Source organism: Choristoneura fumiferana, chromosome Z (genome assembly GCF_025370935.1).
Source record: "Choristoneura fumiferana chromosome Z, NRCan_CFum_1, whole genome shotgun sequence".
Taxonomy (NCBI): domain Eukaryota; kingdom Metazoa; phylum Arthropoda; class Insecta; order Lepidoptera; family Tortricidae; genus Choristoneura; species Choristoneura fumiferana.
In genome coordinates, this window is record NC_133472.1 from 37,731,702 (window position 1) to 37,757,236 (window position 25,535).

At 36.3% G+C, this 25,535-nt stretch overlaps 1 protein-coding gene across 3 annotated transcripts in view; it reads left to right on the plus strand.

Moving 5' to 3' along the window:
* Positions 1-24,658, plus strand: part of LOC141436300 (uncharacterized) — a 46,727-nt gene extending 22,069 nt beyond the window's left edge. The window contains exons 3-11 of one of the 3 annotated variants that reach the window (XM_074099220.1): positions 4,325-4,336; positions 4,519-6,034; positions 10,141-11,773; positions 13,571-13,643; positions 16,365-16,457; positions 17,445-17,528; positions 19,910-20,106; positions 20,651-20,767; positions 21,467-24,658. In XM_074099220.1, coding sequence (XP_073955321.1) covers positions 11,735-11,773; positions 13,571-13,643; positions 16,365-16,457; positions 17,445-17,528; positions 19,910-20,106; positions 20,651-20,767; positions 21,467-21,571 — 708 coding nt within the window. In that variant the 5' untranslated portion in view covers positions 4,325-4,336; positions 4,519-6,034; positions 10,141-11,734 and the 3' untranslated portion in view covers positions 21,572-24,658. Of the gene's footprint in view, positions 1-4,324; positions 4,337-4,518; positions 6,035-10,140; positions 11,774-13,570; positions 13,644-16,364; positions 16,458-17,444; positions 17,529-19,909; positions 20,107-20,650; positions 20,768-21,466 lie in introns of those variants that run through there. The other 2 variants (XM_074099229.1, XM_074099240.1) reach the window with 2 other exon arrangements.
* The last annotated feature ends 877 nt before the right edge of the window (positions 24,659-25,535 follow it).

The window sequence follows — 25,535 nt, forward strand, 5'->3', positions numbered from 1 at the left end:
GCAAGTTAGGCGTTGTTAATAGATGCGCCAGGATGCTCGGCCGGTTATAGTCCTGTTCATCTTGTTACGCGTTTGAATAATGGATTGTAATCAAAACACAAATCGATAACTGATGGTGGTTTAGAAAAAGAATTCAACTGCAACTGGAGGCGCCGGTGATGTGAGGAGCGGCCCCAGGTCCAATCTGTAAGTTTCAATTAAAGCTCCCCTATCTTCGCTACCGCCGTTGAATTGGCCCAATGAACAAGTCGTTTTGCATAAATGCCCGCCAGCTGTTTACAATAATCGATGATATGTTTTTACGAGTTACATTTTCAATTTATTGATATTCATTCCTGGTCGGACAATTTATTTGTATCGATGTTTTAAAGACTTCTGTTTGTTTTTATAGTGGTGTGTTGACGGTTTTACGACGGCTGGACTGTGCTCACTGATATATCGCCGATTTGCTAATTGGGAGCTTAATTAAGATTTCCTCCAAAACGCCACGTCACGGACGTCTATCTATGCGAGAATTGCTATTTCATTCATGTCTCTTCGGTAATGTAAACAAACGTGGCGAGGGAATAATACAATAGAATAAAAAGAATAAAAACGAGAGTTAAGAGGGACTTATTGTTTCCTCTGTTCGGCGCCCATTCTGATTTGTAACTTGTTTTGTTGGGTCTCCAAATCCTGTTGAAACGTAACCTCTGGACTGGAGGCAATGACTCCGGCAGGCAGGCGCAACTAACCGACGACAGCGAGTTGAAAACACTTTTTCACATGCCGGTAAGATAAGTGCATTTGCTTGTCGCTACAAGGCGCGCCGTGGCGATCGCATCGCATTCTGCCTCAATGGGCGAGCGTTCTTTATTTATAATATAACGCCCTTCTGTAATTAACTATACTAAAAAGAAATACATATAAGTACACCATCTTGATTTATTTCATATTGTAGTTTTTTTTAGTTTACGTTGTCAGGAAGTGATTTTTGTTATTAGATGTCTGACAGTAACCATTTTTGTTTTATTGATTCTTCCCATTTAAACGTTTTCTTTCTCTGTAAAGTGAAAACTAGAACATATTTATCTGAAGGCGTATAAGCAATCATATTATTTTCTTCTCTAGAAATCTTAAACAACTAGTAGAGTAAATAAATAACAGTCTGTTTGTTTAAGATCAATTATTTTTAAAGTTTAATAGCTTACCTGCCGTTAGCGATGTGAAGGGGCCTCGGATTTTACGAGCGGTGCGCAGAGAAGCGGACCGATCTCGGAATTGTCAATCAAAAGGTTAAGAATTCCCCGACGCCAAGAATAATTCGTCGGTCGCTTTTCGCCATTAAGTCATATAAATCTTCGTCCGGTTTGTCTTCGAGCGGTTAATTTATAACCGTTCAAAAATCCTCGATTGCATTCCGCTTCTCCTGCAGTGTAATGTTCCGAATACCAATAAAATCGATCCTCCTAATGAAATCTTTCTTCTCCGTTAAGTTTTTGCAGTTTTATTTAACACGCTGGTCTCCTTAAATACAATTTGTCATCTTAAATAAAATATATTACTTCCTCTACTACACTTTTGATAGATGGTTTGTGTATATCATTTAATCAAGAGCTATTAAAAGTTGTCACTGTAGGTACAGGAAAAACTACTAGGGAAACATCGATAAATAGAGGTTGCGTTAGTATAGCTAAACAACGTCACGTCTCCAACGGAACGGATTAGCACAACTCACACGATAATGCTAACACAAACAAATAGAATCGCGAAGGAACGAAACGAAAATTGAACGGAGCGTTGATAAAATAAGAGAATTTAGGAGTAGAACGTGAGGAATGAGACATCGACGCAAGAGTGCAGAGGCGGTGGAGCAGCTGACACCTGTCATCACGCTATTTATTAGCCGCCCCGAAATAAAGTTAACGCGCAAACAAAATTAACAGACGCAACACTATTAACGACACATCCACACTGCAGCCGCTAACAGCTCCGCAATTACCCCCACATTGTCTACTCCAAATTCACTTAAAAATTATACACCCTAATTGTCGAATACTTTGTATTGTAATAATAAGCCTTTAGTGTGCAATTAAAACCACTATATCAGTTTTACGACTTCTGATTAACGGCTCTTTTAAATGTGTGTTTTTTAAAAATTGTAATTGCTCCACTGGGCGTCTTAATCTAGAAAGATTTTCCACTTATCGGTTTTAATTCATAAAATCAATTAATGTTTATTGAATTCAGTATTTTTAGGGCGTCATAAAATTCCAAAATAAACCACTTAATTACTCCCGCACTCGAAACGGTCATTAGTTTTGCTCGGATTCGACTAAAATATTTCACGGCATCAAGTGTCTAGTTTGACAAATTCAAATACCTACCTATTTTTTTTTTACACTGTCTGCAGCTGGTTTCAGAATACGAATAGAATAATGGAAACGTATTCGTCGTCGTTGATTTATTGTTCTAGTTTTGAATGTAAGAAATGCCACCCGCAAAAGAGATGACAATATATCCCCGGTTATAGAGTGTGTGCGAGTTGCTCGGCCGTCCGCCGAGTCCGTACTTGCGATACGTACTAACGCTTAATAACTGTCGACGAATGTTTGCGTCACTACGACGGCACTGCTTTCGATAATAAATCACCCCTTATTTTAGAAATGCTCATTCAACACACTCCTAACCATATGAGCGCATCATTTGCACATATTTTTCGAGAAGTCTTACTTTGACTAATTATTTGGCGTCAAAACATTTCGAGATTGAGATTAATAGTTTTTTTTCGTGTATTAAACCGTTGGGGCTGTTCACCTAGGATGACAAATTACTAATCTAAATTACTTTTTATATTCTAACGTATTCGCAATTTCAATAGTGTGAAAATATTAATGGCGTAGTAAGAGAAAAAGTGATAGATAACATGAACCTACGAGTATGAAAGACGTACGAATTTTCTCGTTTTTTTTTGTTTATATTAACCGCATAATATTATAAATCAGGAAAGTGTACTGTACTGTATAAGGAGTGTGTTGTAAGTGTTTTTTATATCATGGGCTAGTTTCCTTGGAATCGGAAAATAAAAGCTATCACATGGCTTTACGAAAGGTGATTCGATTTTATTTGCAAAATGTGAACGTTTGGTAACGTTGATTTATTGAATAGATGTGAATTATCGAGTGCGGGGGCGGGCGGGGCGCGTTCGCCGTCATTACTGGGCCTTATCTTTGTACACGCATGGGCCACAACACTGATGGGATATTAAGGTTATTACCAACGGCAAAATTGGCCGAGCAACCGCTGAGGAAGCTACCCACCGAGACCTATTAGCGGTATTACATATTTCATATGATCCTCCATCGAACGACGATTATGGGTGTATTAAAACGCCGTCGAACCGTCTCCCGATCATGGGAATATGCACAGGCCTCATTTTTATCTACGTTTTTTACAGTTTAGTAGGTAATTCGGCTCTGGCGAGAACGTCCGAAGCGTACATTATGGATGCCGACTATTCGGAAAATTATTTAATGGTTTACATTATTTTTCACATGCCCGACCGGTGTTACCGTGAGAGCGGCATAGGGTTGGACGTCGTTCAACAGATATGATAACTAGGTCTAACACTAATAATATATCTGTGCTCCATGAGATGCAGATACTTTTAGATGATAACTAGCTTTTGCCCGCGCCTTCGCCCGCGTGGAATTCGGTCATCGCGCGCTGTTCCCTCGGTAATAGTGCATTTTTTTCTGGATAAAAAGTAGCCTATGTCACTCTGGCCCATAAAATATCTCTATGCCAAAAATCACGTCGATCCGTCCGGTTCGACGTGAAAGACTAACAAACGTACAAACACACACACTTTCGCATGGATAATCCGCGAACAATTAGAGAATTGACAGTTTAGTTTTCACGAATACGTAGAGATAAAAAATGTGCCAATCAGATAGAGCTCGTTCATTATCACACAGTACAGTTTTTTCTAGTCTTAAAGCCCAAGGTGTTAAGTTGTCTACGAATCACGCGTATAATCTTTTTAAAGTTCAATTTGAGCCACATTTTAAATCAATGCGGCCTCATTTTACAATTTTATTAAAGGCCCGTTGAGATTACCATGGAAGTGCAATTTTCACAAGAAGTGTAACCTTAATTTTGCCTGCGCTAATGCAAGCTACATAATTGGAGCAGTAAAATTTGGACTAAAATGTACCGGCTTCGGCTTACCTCATAAAATGGAACATATTGATGTTAACTTATGTACCTAATGACGGAGTTGAAAACTAATCGATTTTGTTTTGTTCACTACGCCCCGCTTTAAAGTTTTTTTTTGTTGTTTCAGGATCCTTTTACGGTAAGTTTTATATTAGATTTAATGTCAGATCTTACACCTATTCATATTCGCAATGACTTCAACGAAAAATCCAATGATTGTAATTTTGCTTCTATTGTATATATAATTTTCAATTAGGTATCTATTTACTGAACTTTCATGTTTTTTTTCCGGTCACGATGTCACCAACTGCAAATCTACAGGGCGTAAGTATATCTACAAAATTAGTACTGCTATCATAAATTCCGTATTCTCGTCGAACGTGTTCCAGTAGGTACCATGTACGGCAAGAGATAATCTTATTGACACATATATCACGGGAGCTGTCAGGCTATATACCCAGTAATTACCTACATACCTACTCAGGTTGGCACGACAATAATTAGTCGTGTCGAAGACGCATCGTTCCGCGTATCCTAATTGACGTACATGCAAAAGCAATCAATATGACGTGCTGGCGGATGTCGCAGAGAGACACGCCGTGTCCTGCACTTTGCTTTACTGAGCTGTTTGGCAATAGGTACATATTCTGGGCATATGTAATTGGAAATAAATTCTGTCGTACTTATATATGTGTTACATTCAGTGCCTTGAACGCATTTCTATTTTTTATATTAGTTATACTTTGAGCATCTTACGATCATCCCGCAATGTTTTGATAACCAAAAGTTATAATTACGTTAATTATAATAACGTTGCTATATTTTTATGATCCAGTATGAACGCTCAAATTTGTTTCGGAAGAAAGAATGAAATGCCGACACTGAATGTGGTACCTACCGGAATAAAAGAAGAAAAAGAAACAGATAGAGCTTATACTCAAATTACATTAAAATCGAGTTTAAATATCAGAATGGTTTTCTGACGCAATTCTTTGATTAAGAACTTTCCAATCTCTATTTATTTTTTCTATTTTCCGGTACATAGCTGTAACCTAAAACCGGCGTGCACTTGTTTTATGGTCCGTCACAAAACACAATATTGCTTTTTAAAGTCAAGAAATAAAATGACCTTTAACAATTTACACGTCGGAGTGGACGGAAGTGGAATAAGTTTATTGACTCCTAAAAGTGATGTACGGAGGTACCGTTCAATTTATTCCAGGGACAGATAAACAAAGTCCACTTGCAATGAATGGAACTACGACGTGCTGGATTATGTTGCTAAGTTATTTAAACCAACGAAAAAGAGTGTATACTCGTAGTCCTTCAGATTTGTGCACTTCCACAGACGAGACACGGTGATTATACTGAATGCACAAATCGAGATATTGACCAGAGTACAAAAAAAAATGTAAAACCCGTTAGATAAGTTACCTACACATACCTACGTACTGTTCAAACATTTTTTTTAATTGATACCTAAATATCTCTCAAATTCGCTTATAGCGCAATGATACAGTCACTCGTTTGAAGGAAACACAAGATTTATATCGGACAAATTATAAAGCTTTGCTTTGTGCACGGGCCACGTAATCCCGTTTTAAATTTATTAGCCTAACCGACAATAAATTAGTAATTCGCTTGCCGGGTCACCCGGAAACGTGGACTTAATAAGCTTTTTAAGGACTCCAAGGACCTTAATCTTGTAGGAGATCCCTTGTCCGTGGAACATTATTTATAATAAATATTAATAAGCTTTTTATTCATTGTGTATTAACGTTTTTCTTCTGTTCTCTGTCGTGGTTGATGCTGGATGGTGCGCATGTTAACACAGTATGTAAGTATCTTTAGCTATTAAGTCTATGATCTAGCTTATAATTATCATAACAATTACAGTCGAGTTAATAAACTTGTGAGCCAAAATTTTATCAAAAATGTCTGAACACGCTTCTGAGCCTTTAACAATAGAGTCGTGTTCAGATATTTTTGATCAAAATCTTGCTCACAAAATTGAAAAGATTTCATATTTCTAAGACTTTAATTTGATTCGTTCTCTGTATTCTGTTTGGAAAGAGAAAGACGCTGATATTTTTAAAATTTCGCTACGATTATTTATTAATTTATTATGCTTTATGCATAACTATAACATAAAAGGGCATAACTCCAAAACTACCACACAATAGATCCACTACCTTTGTTTAGTCTCTATTCAAAAAAAAAGATCACGTAAATCTGTGACGTAGACGTTGTCAAAATTATGACAGCTCCTTTTTCTGGTGGAAAAAGACAAAGGAGACATATCTATTCTTTGGTAGTTTTTTTCAAATTCAGATATATTTTTCTGTTTTTTGTATTTTTTAAAATATGGAGAAATAAATTATAATAAATATTTTCACATGTTCAGGAGGCAAAACTCTTGTGATTCCTGTAGTCATTTAAAGGTGTTAAAAAAATGAAATCTTGTCAATTATGAACTCGACTGTACCACTACCTCGCACGTGCGTCTTTGCAATGTTTACTTTCTTGTTTATAATAGTAATACCCCGATACATAAATGGACTAAAGTTTGTTGCCGTATATCATTGAATTTGTAGTATACAGCGTGTATTTTTGATACTACCTCAAACTTTAAGGGTAGTTATTGAAGGCCCTAATAATCAAGTTTCATTATGTTTTAGTAAAAAAATAGACTTATTATTTTCTTTACAAAATTAATTAGCACGCAATGTCTCACTACGCGATACTACTTTGTTTTTATTCAAAACGTCGCACTTGTTGACGTGACAGCTGTCACAGAACGCTTCTCCCTCGTATCAAGTTATTGTACGCATTACATTGCTGCTTGAAAATATTTCAAAAATTAATTACGCTCTTGTAGTTAATTCTACATTAACAATTTGATTTGGTGTCGGTTCACAGCACTTAAATCTTCGTCTGGTCAAAAGTTTGAGGTAGTATCAAAAATACACGCTGTATAGTTAGCGATAGGGACGAACATCTGGTCGTAGAATTTCATATCGACAGTATGGTTTAAGACACATCAATATATTACCGAGGCTTTAGGCGACCCTAAAGCATCAGCAAACGCATAAACAAGTTACAAACAGTTGGTTACGAAGAACACGGTCCGAAAATGCTTCCATCAATATTGACGTTGTCCGCGCTAGAGCGTAGGTAGATACGTGGAAAATCGTACAGCACCAGTACCCTGTGTGAGCGGCAAATTAACAGAGCTTCCCCCGAGGCCAATATTTCTCCGGGCGACGTCGAACCTAGGACCGCCCGCCACTAACTACCCCACTGAATCAGCTACGATCACGCCTACATCTTGTACATACGCCGATTGGTACGTACCCTCAGATAAAGTAATATACAGGATGTTAGGTAATGAGTGGATAATCCTTGAACTACGGATAGAGGGCACATATATAATAATATAAATAATAATAATCCCAGCCTATATATTATACGTCCCACTGCTGGGCACAGGCCTCCTCTCAGAATGAGATGGCTTGGGCCGTAGTTCCCACGCGGGCCCAGTGCGGATTGGGAACTTCACACACACTATTGAATTGCTTCGCAGGTTTGTGCAGGTTTCCTCACGGGCACATAGGACGTTATAATAAAGCTATAATAAGTTTAGTAAAAGTTGCACGGTTTCCGAGATACTTTTGGACTTTGAAGCTATTTTCGAAAATGAACACCCTTGTTCAATGTTTTGATCCACCATTTTAAGCTATTTTTTTTAGCTCAATACTCTTAGGACTTGTGTTATCAGATAGCCATCACCATTTTTGTAAGGCTACTTTTTATCGCAAACTTAATTTTTGCGTTTTCGATTGTACATTGCTCGAACTTTCAGCTCTCATGGTGAAAAATAAAATTCACTAGTTACCGTCTAGTTGCCAATAGGTAAGCTTAAAAACATGCCAATTGTAATCACTAATATATAACTTTTCAAAAAAGAACATTTTCATTGTCCACTCCCTCGGTCTGCCGTAAGGGTGTTAATTTAAAAATAAAACTAAAATTTCAAATATCTTGGAAACCGTGCAACTTTTACTAAACCTATTATAGCTTTATTATAATGTCCTAATAGTCTTATATCCGTAGTTCAAGGATTATCCACTCATTACGTAACATCCTGTATATCCCAAGTATAACTGCTGACTGGAACTGTGGCCGACGAGGCTGTCTACGAGAAATTTTATTGCAAGAGATTTAATGCTCAATTCCGAGCCTGAACTAATACGATCTTCTTTATTAAAGTGAAGATTGTTTATTTCCGCGGACTGGGTTAATGTCGAGTAATCGGTATCCATTGTACTACAGCGGTTTTAACCAAATGCTCTCCTCCTGCGTTTTAACACTAGGTACTCCTCGTTAGGATTATTTTTACGTATGACGGTTTCTTTAAACTGACAGGAAATACGTGAGTTTTTCTACTTGGTAACTTCTACTTGCCTAACAAACAAAAAAAATGAGAACTTTTATTTCCTTAAACTCAGTTAAAAATAAATAAAATACGATAAATATGCAGTTGGTAAGTTAAATGAGTCATGTGTTAAATGGTTTTGAACTCTACTTAATATCATAAGAATGGTGAGGGTTGGTCACCATTCATAATTATTATTTTTGCGTATTGTATCTCAAGTCGCGAATCACCGATGAACTGACCCATGGTTGGAAGTTTGGGTGCGAAAAGCTATATATACTCGATCCTGTAACACGAATAGTACCTACTTGTTGCTTTACAACGAAAACGTAGTTCGCCAAAATTATAGAGAATGGATCCACCCCATGGCCATTTCTCTGGGCGTCTTGCTTGGAAAGATTTAATCTAGATTTAGACGTTAAACCTGGTTTAAGCTTTACGGTTTCATAATATGGTATCAAAAATACACGCTGTATATATTATATAAAGCATGTATTTTTGATACTACCTCAAACTTTAAGGGTAGTTAGTGAAGGCCCTAAATGATCACATTTTATTATGTTTTAGTAAAAAAATAGACTAATTATTTTTCTTATAAAATTAATTAGCACGTAATGTCTACGTGATACTACTTTGTTTTTATTCAAAACGTCGCACTTGTTGACGTGACAGCTGTCACAGAACGCTTCTCTCTCGTATCAAATTATTGTACGCATTACATTGCTGCACGAAAAGATTTCAAAAATTAATTATTATTCAATTAAAAAATTGTTTTGATATCGGTTCACAGCACTTAAATCTTCGTCTAGTTACAGTTTGAGGTCTAGTCTAGTTACACTGTATATTGTAACACTAGTAAGTAGACTATAAAACACTAAATGGGGATTATTTTTCCTGCAGGTGGCCATTAAACAAATACAAAAAAACAACTTATACAAAATGATAATTAAATATGAGTCAAAAAGTGTTAGCAGAAATAATAAGATCAACCACAAAACCTGACTAAACAGTTGTAAACTTAATCCTAACGCATCAAAAAACCACCGGTTTTTTGAAATTATGCCTTACTTACTCACAAATCGTTTTAAAAATTAAAATGACCAATGATGATAGCAAGCTAATTCCTATAACTATGCTAATAACACCTACGTTTACCAAAATATAATCTTTAATCTGGATGCAAATCATCCTAATACGTTCCGATTATAAAGAGCTATAATTTCGGCATTATATTGTCCATCAAAGTGTTTTACATATATAAAATAAAAGCCTGGCAATCAAGTAATTTGTTTCTTCACTCTCGTGTTTTGTTTCCAAACTGTTTCGTGATGGGAGCTGTGTTTCGGCTTAGGTTTTAAATATTTTGCTTAACAAATTTTAGCATCGATTTAGAAATTATGATACTCGGTTATTTTTATGTTAATGGATTATTTTTCAGTAGGGTATTTATTTATTTAGGTAATTTTATAATAAACTGTGCAACTAGCAATATGAACATTTTATTTCAGACGGCGATGCATTGGGCCTGCAAGCGGGGCGATGAAAACTTAGTGAAACTACTAGCGGGTGTCGCTCGTCCTGTTGTGTACGAACGTTCGGTCAGTACACAATAACTAAAGCTTCGATAGATTAAGCAAATCCTTTTCAATAAACTAGAGTATGCTTCAGACGTGATGTATTTCAAAGTAAAGCGCTTTGTTAGCTAAATAAAGTAATACAGTTCTTAGCATTAAGACAGTTTGAATCGGCAACTGAAATTGATACTAAAATAATAAAAAAACACGTAGAAAAAACATGGCTGCTGCGGCGTCCATATCGGCCGTGTTCACTCAACGCCGTATATAGATTCCAAAAAAACTACTCATGTGTTGCCAATAGAATGAAAAAGTTTTGCATCGGTAAGTTTTAACTTTTCTAAATAATCTACATAAGTAAGTAATTAATTTATTTATAATTGTAAAGCTAAAATTAAATGCCACTGTAAAATATGTAAAAATAATTTAATGTAAATATTAATTTAACGAAAAGATATTTGGTTGAACCTGTTTTGTAGAAGAAAAGTTTATATTACAGTGGTAATACTTCAGGTTTAAACAACATTTAGATACTATTAATCTCATAATTTGAGTGTATAGGTACTATTTATAAATATTTTTAAATGCACATAAAAATATTGACAACAAATCACATATGGAAACTATGGTAAACATGGTGGCCACAGGGCCACCATGACGTCCCAATTGTCACTTGATTCGGCATCTGGGGGGCTACCACGAAATCCGAAAATTGAAGTTCGTATCGGTTTGTCCCTCTGACTCTCGTATTAAAAATTATAAGCGTCAGCGGGACGGCAAGTTACGAAGTTCAAATTTTGCACTTCGTAGTATGGCCTGACGTTTGGATTGATCGAATGCTTTCTATACTCGTGGTAATTTTCGTTTTTGAGTTTTTGTTCCCTGTTAAGTTTTCTGTTGCTGGTACCCATTTAAGGTCTAAATAAAAACAAGATATTACTTATACGATTTTTTGTTAATGTGCATGGATTGGTTACATCTGGAACGTCACAATGATAATGACACTTATGACAGTGACATTCGGCCATCTTTGGTAACTTTTTTAGAATCTAAATACGGCATTGAGTATAGGTATTTCATTTTAAAAGTAGAAATATTGCAATTTTTACATAGTTAATAGAACCAAAAAAAAGTGTCAAATTGCTCAACTATGAAAAATACGTCACAAAAGCGCGATCGGTACCTAACAATCAAACGGGTCAAAGTCCTAAACTAACTTTGGGCCTTATTTTAAAACTGGACGTATAATATAACATGGTTTCATCTTAATCGAAAGTTCATTATTTTGGAGTAGTAGGTGGAAGCGGATGTCCAAACGCCTTGCACCACTACAAAAGTTGTTGAAATAGCCAACGCGGGTTTTTGCAGTTAAAATTTTGTTTAAGACTGTGTGACAGTCAAGAAAGTCCTTTAAGGCCTTTGAGTACTGTACTACCAAGAAACTATAACGTTCAATCAAATTACTACAGACGTTAGATGGTTATTTGCCTGTTTTACGGTATCGTTAAAGTGTCATTACACTTTTTTCATGTGGTGTTCGACGTGTGGACGGCGGAAGCAGAATGGGGTAAGTCTGCGCGTTTTATTACCTTATACTACCTACTTGTGGATTCGTGGAAAGTGCTAGTAAATTTGCTTGCCAGTAGTAAGAGGGCGAATCAAAAAAATCTTAGAATAGGGTCAAAATACACGATTATCGTTTTTTTTTCTACATAGTTATTTCCTTCTTCTGTACATTTATTATACCGTTTTTATTTTTATTCCATCATAAAAATAGTTATTTGTGCAACAAGAGAGCAAAGTTGTTTTTTGCTGCGAGTTTTGAATTTGAATCCCGAGCAAGCGAAGGATTCCATAATTTGAATCACGAGCGTTGCGAGTGATTCTTGGTTAGAATCCTGAGAGCAGCGAGGGATACAAACACACGAGCTGCAACTTTGGTCTTTGGACTTTGGTCTCGTTTGACACATACAACGTTTCACCTCAGCAGCGAGAACATAAGGTTAGAATAAAACCACATAATACCCATTTACAAAACAAACAATATAAATAAATATATAAATAATCCGATTATTAAGAAACAAATATAATAATCACATTTAAAACCTTTACTAATTCACCAAAAAGTTAAGATTGCCAGACATACAATGATCAAAAGTGTCCGGCAAGTAGAGAGGTTTTGAATTCGGAACGAAAAAGTGTCCAGTAGGTACGATACAAATTTCATACTAAAATTCCACCCCTGAATCAGCGAAACAGGGTTTCAAAGTTGGTACGAATTATAATTAATTACGTATGTAGGTTGATTTTTGAACCTCAAATTTAATAAATAAATATTAAATATCTGGGGACACTTGATATCAATTGACCTACTCCCAAAGTAAGAAAAGCTTGTTTTTCGAGTATGAGTAGATGATAAACGTACACTTTTGATGAAACTCATTTGAAGACTTACAGGAAGAATTTTAATATAGTAGGCACTCGTAGCATGAAATCCAACACAATATTTCAAACGTAATATTTCAGTTAAGCTAATACAATCAAATTGAAAAATGGTCTGAAAATATGCAGTCTTGCAGTCGCACTTCTTCCATAAGTATCAAAATATTCGTACAGTGAAACTACTGATTCAATTCCGTTACACCTGTCGCTGTTATATGGCGGTGTTCAGTTAGAATATCCTAGTAAGTTTAATATCAAGTGGTTCAATATAAATACGGGAGGCGATATGAACGACGCAGATGTTGGGCTGCGTAGTACCCGGCGACGCAAACGTAAATTTGGATTTTTGGACGATATGATCATTGCACAAATAGATAGGTCTGTCGCTACACCAGTGTCATACACATTGGCTACCTATATATTATAATTTATAAGGTACTTAACATCATAGTTGACCCAAGTGTCCATTAGTACAAAATTTATATACTCTGTGTAACAAACATCTGGTTATCGAGAACAAGAATCTGTCATTCGTTTACCCTAAAAATACAGTTTCCGTCTGTGATGCTAAGGTCGTACGTAGCCAAAGTGTTAGAGCACTATTCGTCTATTATACTATACGTATAAAGTTATTTAAAAAAAATCTGGAAATTCTTAATCCGCCATTTAAAAAAAAGAAATTATATAGATTCTTAATTAATCCTTAATTTGTAGCTTGTATTAATAGACAGGCGTTGGTAGGCCACCCATGGGGTGGACTGAAGAGATCGCAAGAGTAGTAGGCAACCGGTGGATACATGTGGCGCATTCTGATGTTCTGAGGGGGAGGCCTTTGTTCAACAGTGGACGTCTTCCGGCTGGTGATGATGATAATTGGACAAAGTTTGTGCACGTTCATGCATGATTGTCGTTTTGTTCGCAGGGATACACACCGCTACACATCGCAATGCAGTTCCGCCACGAAAATCTTTATCGGCTGCTAGTTGAAGCTTACGGTAAGTGCTCGCGTCAAAATCGTTAAAAACTAAAACTTTCGTGCACGTCACGACTGTGGCGTAAGCGTCAAAAACGTAACGCAACAAACGCATCGCAGCGGTTACGCAGTATTTTGAAACTCAGTGATAGAGTTAGCAATGAAAGTTGATTTTACGAACAATAATTTTAAAATGTACAGTACACTTCTAAATTAGCTGAAGAAGAATCATAAAAGTTGACGGAAATTATAATTATCTTATAAGAGAATGGCTAACGGCATCAAATCCGCCATTTTTTGTACTTTTCAGGGTTCCATACCCGAAGGGTGATTATAGAGAACCTTATTCATATCAATATTGCTACATCGTCCGTCACCAAAACCGCAAAATAGTATTTTCGTAAATACCTAATAGAAACACATAGACTCATGATAAAGCCATGCCAAAAAAATGCGACGTTTGGAAACGCTGTGAGGCGTTTTTGAATAATAACAAAAATGCAAGTCCTATGCTAAAAAATATGCAATTTCGTAATGCTACTCGTAGGATGACTCAATATTTACTGTTTTGTGAGCCCATATGTCCATATGGTATAAAGAATACGATTCTTTCATCTCGTTCAATCTTGCAAAAAAAATTACAACTTCCTCTTCTTGTAACGTATTACAGACTTCAGAGCCTACAACATTTGATCTGATTATTACTTGCGAAATTCCGAACTTCGAATTCTGAGTTCAAAAATTAATGTAAGGTGCTTTGGGGTAATTCCACGTGGATTTTTGATGAGTTGACATGACGTTTGTAATTTCGTTAATTACTCCGAGTTGGTACATTATATTTAAAGTCTTAGGATATTTCTGTCGTTTCCACCAATTGATCTTATATACTATATAAAAAAGTTTTAAAAAGTAGTTACTTATTTTTTTTGCACAGGGGCTATTTCGGAATATAGCGGGGTTATTCTGCATGTTATTGAAAAGTGGACTTTATTATAATTTGGCTCAAGGTTCATATTTCTTTTTAGGCTAAAATTACCCCATTCATTTTTATTTTTTATTTCGTAAGTAATATCCATAATTACAGATTTTTTCAATCTCTGTATTCCGAAATAACCCCACAAACGCAATGCGGTAAATTCAAGATTAGACAGAGAAACGACGTACTGGCATATGACGTCACACGCCATTAGCGCCATACTTGGTGCATAGAGAAAAGCGTTTGAGAAAGAGACAGGTATATAGATTTCAAAAAAATCACTATAAATCCAATTTTCAACCGATTTAAGTTTTCTCTTCGCTAAACATTGTCTGTATATCTATATTTTCATAATAATATTAAGATATGGCAAATGTCTCCACTGCGAGCGTCGCAAACTCATAGTCCTTTAAAAGAGAAGAGTATTTGCGGCGCTTGAGAACTTGGGCCTGGTCAGCTGCAGCCCCGGCTTGTGAGCGGGTTGCCTGAATGTGGGACTGCGCGAAAGTGTCGACACACGTTGCGTCCCACACCAGAGCCCTACCCAGCTTCCATGGCACCAGAGTAGCCCCGTCGGGGGGCTTACCATCGTCTCTGGCCATGCCAACGGGTTCAAGGATTGTGGGCACAGAGACGGTGGCAAGCGAGCGGCGGACCAGGTCATTGATGGTGCCATGGCGGAATAAACGACCAGCGCTTTTGGGGCATGAGAGGCCGTGACGTCCCAGCTCATCTACGTCCTTACCACAGGTACAAGTGTAGGAGATACAAATTCTGCAACCAAGCCTTAAGGATATGGGGGCCTTGTCGTCCCGGCTGATAGAGACCTCAGGAGACCCCAGAGCTGGCGCTTACCTCTCCCAGCGAATTTCTCTTACTGTACAGAGAGGTAATGCCGCCAGTGTGCTGGGGTCTATGCCGCAGGAGGCCTCTTAGATGGTGTTTTCTTTTTATAGTTAGGTATATTTATGTAGTTTTTATTAATCTTTCTTCCTATCATATTATTGTATCTTGTGTTGTGAATTCAAGTTTTGATGTTAATAAAAAAGTTGAAAAAGATATGGCAAATTCAGTTGTCAAATACCGTATACCAGGCGCAGTGGCTTAGCGACCGGAAGGCTAGACGGGGAGCGTTGCAGCAGACGTTAGCACGCTCTTTATTTTCGAACTATAACGCCATCTACCATCAAGCTCGGGAACTTCGTTATTGTAGCGCAGACTCAACAACGGTTCAGCAGACTAAAGTCGACTGCACTCCCCTCATTGTGAAATAAAAAGCTGTCTGAGACTTATGCTAGATGGCGTTGTGACTGTTAAGTATTGGGATGAAATTTCTGGTTGTATGGAACTTCTTGTATAGAGAATATTATCGGTACTTACTTTATTTTTACTTCATAATACAATGCGGATGCACCCGTCACTCAACTCAACTAGTGGTGTTAGCTGTAATGGCAAATTCGTATGCCAGTTTAGACGATCTCAGTAAGGTGGGGAGCAGTGTAGAGGGCGTGTGTATCCATCAGCTGTTTTCTTTTTAGACACTGGCGGCTCTTCAAAGCTACTTGAATATGAGATAAAAAAAGCTGCGTAATATCCATATATCTTGAAAAACTCCATATAGTTAAATCGCTATTCAACAAGTAAACGCTGCCAATCTTTTGGGCAAAACGCTATGGGGGACATTTGTTTTTTTAATTTAGTTTTATAGTAGTTACCTATCGTTAGTTTATGACAAAATTCAATATAAATGTTATGTTTTAATTTAAGATGCTGATCCAAATGCTCGAGACTGGTCGGGAAGAAAACCGAGGCAGTATTTAGTTCACATGGACACATCTCTGTCACCTGGCTCCTACAGAAGTAAGTCAAATGCACGAGCATGAAGTTCATATGGTAGAAATGGTATTAGTTATATATGTATTGTATAGTTTAAAAGGTATGTACCATACTTGTATAATATTTACTTAAGTATTACAGTGCCCGACAGGGCAATTTAGAAAACTGACAAAGTGTAAACTTTCTTTTGTAATACAAATCTTGTAAAGCACCTTAGATGAACAAAATAGTAAAAATAAACACGTAACTAAGTAATTTGTGTTTTAATAGAAAATAACGTTCTCGACACTCATAATATTTCGGAATTTAACTAGATTCCCATGGGATCCCCATAAATTACGTTGTGGTCTTTATTTACATTGTATAAAATTTCATATCTCTAGATCTAGGCGGTTAAGATCTTGGGATTCCGTATGTCTACCGTGTTAGTATTGGAATAAAAAGTAGTCTATTATAAAAGTCGATCATCCAGCCATACGCATTCACAAACTTTCGCATTTATAATATTAGGAGGATCCGTTTGGTACTCCTAGAATCTAAAAATAAAATGCTAGATTTTTTTCATAAAACAGGCAGTAACCAAATTTAAATGTGGAGTCCAATATATAGGTAATTGTAATTGGTGAACGGACGTAAAAGGGGCGCTGAAGGACTTATCCAGGAGGTTAGTTCTGGCCTCGGGGGAACCTAGAGCTACCTACCGCTTACCTCCCTCAAAGGCTCGGGATAGCGCTACAGAGGTAATGCGGCCTGCGTTTTGGGGTCGATGCCAGTGTCATCTCTCGACGACGTGTTTGCTTTGTAGGAAGGTTTGTTGGTTTATTTTAAGTTATGGTGATCTGTAAATGTTTTTGTTATAATCCATACATTATTTACTGCTGAACCGATTTCGTTTAAATTATGTGAGACCACCTCTGATGACGATTAAAGAAGCAAAAGCGACAAGCGAAAATGTTTTGTGTTCCATGTACCGACCTATATTCCCTATTCGAAATACGAATTCATTTGCAGAGCCGAATACGTTCGATTTGAAACGACCGGTCACCTCTCCCCCGGTTTTAAGAGTCACTTCCCATCTCGATCACGCGTCTTCAAGTAAGAAATAAATTAAAAGGTGAAACTATATCTTCCTCGTCACATGATTTTTAAAACATTTTGTGGTGTTTTGGGTTCTTGTGTGTCTTTGTCACGCCTACCTAATGTCTGTCGCACATTGTCATGCAGTAGTGTTAGTTATTAACGTATCAATGTACCTACGTGTAATTGTAAACACCGAACAGTCTAAACGTTTTTCACTTCGCACTTCTGTAATTCCTGTGTGATAACTAACTTTTCTGTTGCTTAATATAGTGACGAAAGTTCTACATGTAGGTTCGAAATAAGAAATACGTCAAAACCTGAAATATTTCCTTTGACCTGATGAATTAGATAATTTTGCACTCTTGTTGTTTTGAAGGCAACGTTTACTACCTGCTTTTTTTACTGTAACTGCATTGTCGTCCAACCGAAATATGAATACCAAATCAATCGGACTACTGGAAGGGAATCAAAATCAACTTTTAGAATTTGAAACAAATAATAGCTCGCAAAAACAGCTACAAGACTACTAAAAGCCAAAAGTTTGGCGATATATTATGGACATGACGCAAAAATACATTTAATTTAATAAAATAGTTTATAAAGACTGTATCGTTAATTATAAATACAAGAATAAACTATCATTTTTTATATCATATATTTAATATACCTATGCCATTTTAAAATGTTGTACTTACTTGAAAATCTACAGAAACAAAAAATATTGGTAAAAAAAATGTTATCAATTTTTGACCAGTTTCCTGACTTTCTGCCTTAGGCAGTTGTCTCGCCGCCGGCGAGGAAACGATTGGCTATCGACTATTTTCTCGCTCAAGGAACGAACAAAAGATATAAGATCCTGTGTGAGTAAAAGAGACATATATATTAATAGTTGATCGCTGGCGGTTCACACTGCCGGCGAGAACTCGCTCTTACATCTTTTGTCGCAGCGACAACAGCTATAAAACTCGCTGAGCTAGCGCTATTAGCTTGGCGGCCGCCCGGCTCGAGCGAGTGGAGTGAGTAATCGCCCGTCGTGCTCGAACACTCGCTTTTCACTGCTCGCCCACTCGTTTCTAGTTACTCGCTCTGCTCGCTTCTCGCTCATCGTCGGCGGTGGGACAAGTGCCTCATGGTACCCATCAATAATCGGACAGCAACTTTATAAAAATTTCTAGCAGTTTTGTTTCAATCTGAACAAAACTGTAACGCCGTATCGGTACTGCGAACCCTTTTGCGTAATTTAGCCTTCATTATAGCCCAGTAATGTTCGATCTGGCGAAGATATGGACAATTTGGTGGCTTCATGTCTTTCGCCACGAAATTCAAATTATTGTCTTTTTACCATTTGTATCACCTTAGCTGCGTAACATAATGGCAAGATGCTAAGTCGGACGAAAATACAGTTTTGCAGGTGTGTTATCTTATCATTTGCAATGCTCCCTTCGGAAGACACTCCTTCATGTAAATTTCGGCATTCATTGATGAAGTAGTGAAAAATGAACTAGAATTCACTCCGCACTCGCAAATTGCCCGCCACATCATGATTTTTTTCACGAACTTTTCAACAAAAAGGGATTTTTCGGACTGAGTAACCTCCGATCCCTCACCGTGTAATACCTACCGAAGAACTGGCAAAGACTTGTAATTCAGTTTTAAACATGTTTCATAATCGATTATTCCGGACGCGTTATTTGACAGATGCTTCTTGTTGTTCACTTCTTTTTGGTTGTTTCTGTTTTTTAAATGTCTTTAAGTTATTTCTTTTTTAGCACGTTGCACCATCCCAATAGTTCTCAGTTTTTTAGCGATATCTCGAACAGATAGCTCACTATTAGACGCGTATGCCTTTCTATCTTCCGATCCAGTTGTGGACTGGATGAACCTGGTGTTTGGCCTAGTCGTTGTCGGTCATGGAAGGTATATCCCTCGCTGTATTTGCAGTTTGAACGGCTTCCACACTTCCATTTTAGCCAGTTTTCGGTACGTAGTAGTTTTTACTGTACACCATTTGTTCACAATAGATTTTAGTTGTTGGCCTCATATTCTTTTATTTTATTATTTCTTCCAGAATATATCAACGAAAATCGGTTCTGTGATGTAACGGGTGTGGCCTGTAATATTAGCAAATAATTAAAACATAGATCATACTCCTCAAACTGTATGACAAAACATTTTTCTCTTATCAAAATATTTTTTAAATGTCTAAATACTTTGATATGCCCGTAACAAGTTATATTTATAATTAAGGATACAGTCTTTACACAGATATTTGTTGAATTTCACTTGGCATGATCGTTGCGCGTCCTAATATTCATAACGATGCTTTCAATATCATTACCGTATTTCATTTTCATGGATTCCACCATCGCATCTCGAAAATTTAACTCTAATTTTAGAGAAAGAAGGATTTCTCCGCATCGGCTCGCTTAACGTGCGCGTAAAGAAGACAACTGAGGCGTTCAGCAACTTCCTGGGTGTTGGCGCTACCAGATCATCGGCGTACATTCCCAAATCGTCCCGTGAGAGGCAGATGGACCGCCGCTCGGAAGACGGCGAATTGCACAAGAGTTGGGGCTCAGCTGACAACATTCAGGTCAGTCAAAGTCAAACCATACATTCACTAAAAAAATATAGTTAAAAAAACACGCTTTTATAGCACATCTAATTAAAAAGTGAAAAATATTTTCTTAATATAGGCAGAAAATAATAATGATAGAAAAATATTTATTTGATTTCAATATTAATATTATAAAATGACTTTTTATACAGTTCTATAGTGACAGAAACTAACATGTTTCTGAAAATGTAGACAATGCTACCTACTGTAAACACCAAAGGAAAACAAACAAAAGTTTTTAAAAGAACCTAGGCCGTTTCAAAAGGTACCTTCGTTGAAACGGAATTCGGTAAATATACTGGGCGGCAAAAAATCTGGCCCTCACATGTATGCAGTTATGGGTAATTTTGTATGTAGTCGGCCAAATTTTGTGCCGCTGAGTATATCTACTTGGTGGTTATATCGGCTTGTATTATTACAATTTAATAAAATCTAGGCGAGTTTTTTAAAATAAATATATTTTTCGTCATCGGAAAGTTTAAGTAAGGATAAGTTATAAAGTTTTTTTTTATTATTTCAGAAAGATGACAAGCTGATGCCACCCCCTACGAACAGCAACAAGGTGAGGAGACGCGGCCCCAACGGTCGCCGAGGCTTGGCTGCCCATAGCCGCAGTACTCCTACGACTCCCGATCAGGTACCGTAGCATGCAAAATTCATTTTGATGGTTTAAAATTATTTAATTAAAGTTTGCTGCAACAGACCGCTAAAGTATAGCGAAAAATTGTCATTTTACTACAAGGTGTTAATTAAATAACTGAAAACCTGAAAGTAGTTCTGCAGTAATCCCATTTACCTTGTTTGTATTATAAAAAGAAAACGATGAAGTACTATATTTCGAATTGATTTAAGAAATAAAATTATTAAACCAATTTAATGTTTTTCGGAATTTATTTTATTGGCGACGATGATCTTCGTTTATTGTGACGAGTATAAAAGTTATGAATGCAGCATATGCCAAATTAATGTCTTAGCGAAGTTGCATACCTACTATTTAATAATAATTATACTATGTAAGTAGCTGTTTTTCTCTCAGTTTGATTATCTATAACTAGCGAACCGCAAATGACAAGTACAAATTACTAGTATACCTACCTAGAGTTACTGACCAAGCTAAATGAACAATAATTATTGAATTTAATACAAAACGTATTTACAATACTTTTTCTACTTTATCTCGTTTATCTTTATTGCTTACATCGAATCGTGCAAGTTAATTTTGAATCACTTCCATTGGCCGGATTGAGTTAAAATTTAATATAAATGTGTAGGTTAAATGACAATGCAAGTACAGTCAACATGAACAGTCAATAAAAAAGCTCTTATTATTTTACAGCCAAGAGCCCGTATCGGTAGCAGCGAGACCGGCGACTCAGACTCCGATAGCGCAGCCGGCTTCCACTCCGCGTGGCGGCAGCAACGAGCGTCTAATTGTACATAGTCTTCTACATTTATTAATTGCATTTTTTCGCTGAACGTTTTTAATGGAGCTTCCACATTGGCTGTTATAAGTGTTATATAACGTTATAAAACACGATAACATTGTCTAACACTTTACCACTTGTTAAATGTTTTAAACACTCCCACATTGGTATTAAAATGTTATACTCGTATAGCACCACATATTAGGTATATACCATTGTTATCATGTTAAATTAAAATTTTAAAGTTACATAACATCATAACTATGTATAAAATTTGGCACAATTTGTTATAAGTACAATGTCATAATAAAACAAATGTTTTATCTCGAATATATAAAATTATCTTGACACAGTATTTGTAACCAAACTGCTCCGAAACGGCGTGACCGATTTTTATGAAATTTTTGGTGTATATTTAGTAGGTCTGAGAATAGGACGTCAACTATTTTTCATACTTCTACTCTACGCGGACGGAGTCGTGAGCAACAGCTAGTATCGTTATATAACACTTATAACAGCCAATGTGGGAGCACCGTAACCCTATGCACGCTCAGCAATTTTTCCTTGACTTGCATGTGCCACACGTTTGAATCGTCGCGTGGTGTGAGCGTAGTAAATTAGAGGTGAGGCGTACTAACTGACATGCGTACCAAGTCTTCCGAGTACCTACGCATCCACAAAAAGACTATACCGAAAATTGGATCCATGAGTATTTACGAGTCCACTACTCAATAGGTATATTGTATTCTGATCCAATTTATGACAAGCGTAAACAAAGACGCCATTAACCCGACCATAGACATTTAGGGGCTGTTTCACCATCCATTGATTAGTGTTAACCGACGGTTAAATGTGATGCCGTCTCCGTCTATTCGATCAAAACAAATAAAGACGGCATCACACCTAACCGCCAGTTAACACTAATCAAAGGATGGTGAAACAGCCCCTTAGTGATGTGAAAACCTAGAACCTATTGCAAAATAATCTGTTCAGTAAATCGATTATTTATTAAATGAAGAGATCAACGTATTTTTGTCTATTTCATTATTTACAATACTTGATTTAATACTATTCAATTATAAAAGCAGTAACTATTTTTTAATTTTAAGGAAAGTAAATAAAAATCGCTTATTCATCCGCGCATTAATCGAATTTTAAAATGTGAAATTTTCCACCATCTCTACGCTAGTCATGCTACTATAGATTATACACATGTTTCAATCAAGAAATAACGTCAGATTTTGACGAAGATTTTAAAATGAAAAATAGATATTGAAATCAAATGAATTTTGGTGAAAAAAGTGATTAGACATCTAGTTAAAAGACACGAATTATAGATAAGTAAATGTGTTATTGATTCGATCCAGTGGGTGTTTTTACAAGAATTTTGATGAACTAATGTAGCTTGCGTATTTAAAAGTCGGCGAGTTGCAAGACTTGAGTGCTTCGCGTTATCGTTTTGAGTTGCTAAAAGATCCCCGAACGCGTCCTTTGGCATCCATGACAAAATCTATTCCAGTAAATACGTCTCACCTCTATTAGTAAATACTTAGTGCAGGGGCTTTAACCCTGACCGTGAAAGTCTTTAGGTCAGTTTAAACGCATCACAACCGTTAAATTTTAGTGATATTGTTAGTATTATCACCAACTTTTGTTAGTCATGACAAGAAAACATTGTAAGTAGACTTTAATTACTGTGGACTAACTGAATGTCTACTTGTAATGTTTTTCTATACGAACGAATAACTTATTTATATTAATACATACAGTTGACACAAAACCTGAACCGCCGCGCAATTTTGTTTGTGAATCCGTATACTTATTTACTTTAAGGTTTTCTTTTGTGTGTTTGTTTTCCTTTATGCAACTTTTACGGGTAGAAAAAAATGTTTAGAGGAGAAGGCATGGTTCGAATGTAATAAAATTTAATGAATTATTTTTAAACAACGAGGCCTCAACCATCTTTCAAATTCGTATTATTTATTGTTATTCATATTACCAATTGTGTAACTTAGCCTACACCTGTATCCGACTTTTCGGCCTCCCTTCTTGACCCTCCACATGATTTGGCTATATACATTTTAACATATTTAAAATGGACAGGAAAGAACTGGTCGGTTAGGAATAATTTGTATTGAAATGATTTTTGGTTTTGTGTAAATATGGTTGCGTTAAAGACCCGCTTAAAAATGAATTAGGTGTTATTAATTGATTCAAACTAAACAACATTATTAGTATTTGTAAGTTTATAAGCACAATTTTTAAACTGTGATATAACTTGTATCTGGCATTGCGATTTCTTAGCTGTTTCTTATAAAAAAACTAATACTTTGTGAACGCAAGGATTCTTGTGTTTAGAGTGGAGCGTTTTTTTTTTGGATTTTGAATGCTAAAAAGTTGCGATTTGTTTAAAGGTTTAAAATAAAAATATTCAAACTTACTTTGAGCCCTCTACAGTCATTCAGAGATATAAAAAAAACTTATGTTAAATTCCGTAAAATATTGTGTTTTTACCTAAAATTATGTTATCATCTTATTCAAAAATATACCTTATGTAGTTTAAGTAAAACGCCTTTGTAACGCACTAAATGTACCAAAATCATAAATTAAATAGACTGCCAAAACTACCAATACCACCAATTTTCATTTAAGAATGTTTATGTGACTTGTAACACGAAATTGTGTGTATTGATACAATTTTTGATTGAAGCTGATGTCCCGTCACTTTTCAGCATAAAAAATATTTATTTATTTTTATGTGAAATTACGAAGTTTTCATACAAGAATGAAAATCTTGAGGTAAGGTAGAGGGCTAAAACATATGTTGAAAAGATAATATAAAAATATTTATGTCAGAAACTAGTTCAGATGCAAGTTTTTAGAGGTATTCGAGACTGATTAAACAACTTTTTTTCTCCCTACATAGACGCTCCACCCTATTCTGTATCTTTAAGTCATCGTAACGAACAATTTTATTCGTTAAGTATTTTTTCGAGATTAATATACATATTTTATTCTTTTATTATTAGCTGACATTCCAATATGACGCTTTAAAATTGATGATTTTACTTTTACTTAGAATTATAATTGTTGTACAATTTAAATTGAATTTTTATTCGTGACACCAAAAGTGATTCCTTACACATCTTGTACAGAGTTAAGGAGCAGCCACACCGCTGCTTAAAATACCGAATCGCAGTGACGTGCATCAGGACTTTACCGAAAAAAACTCGTTACGTTTAAAAGTTGGAAAACCTTCGACTTTGTCACTTCAAAGTTCAATATTTTAAAAACGGCTGAACCGATTTTGATGAAACATGTCTAAGAATCATCGCTTGAAAACCTGCTTTCAAATAAAAAAACTGCATTCAAATCGGTCCACCCGTTTAAGAGCTACGGTGCCACAGACAGACAGACACATAGCGGTCAAACTTATAACACCCCTTTTTTTTGCGTCGGGGGTTAAAAACGGTGCGCATACGATGCGTCACTGCGGTTCCGTACCGACACCGTTTTTTAACACGTTGAACGCCACACCAAAAATGTAGTATTTCCATTCAAGCCACTGGGGACACCGGTGGCCCTAACTATATTGAACCATTGGAGCCATGGGGGCCACCGGTGAGCCTTCAATTAAAACCTGTTTTACAGGCCACCGATCACTTATTCCATCCAGAAACGTATCTAGGGTGAGCCGCGTGTTTGGTTCTTATGTACTGTGAAGGACTTGTAATTTTTTAAACATTTTTTATACTTTGTTATAGAGTTGCCTTACACGTCATTAAGTTATACCGGGTGTAGCCTGTAATATGAGCAAATAATTAAAACATAGATCATACTCCTCAAACTGAACAACATAAGTTCAGCGACTTTTAAAAAAATTAAATAGTATTTTAATTTTTTATTATACTTTTAAGTTTATTCGAAGAAGCAATGTAAAGCAAAATGCTTGATGTTTGTAGGGTGACAAGCGACGTCAGT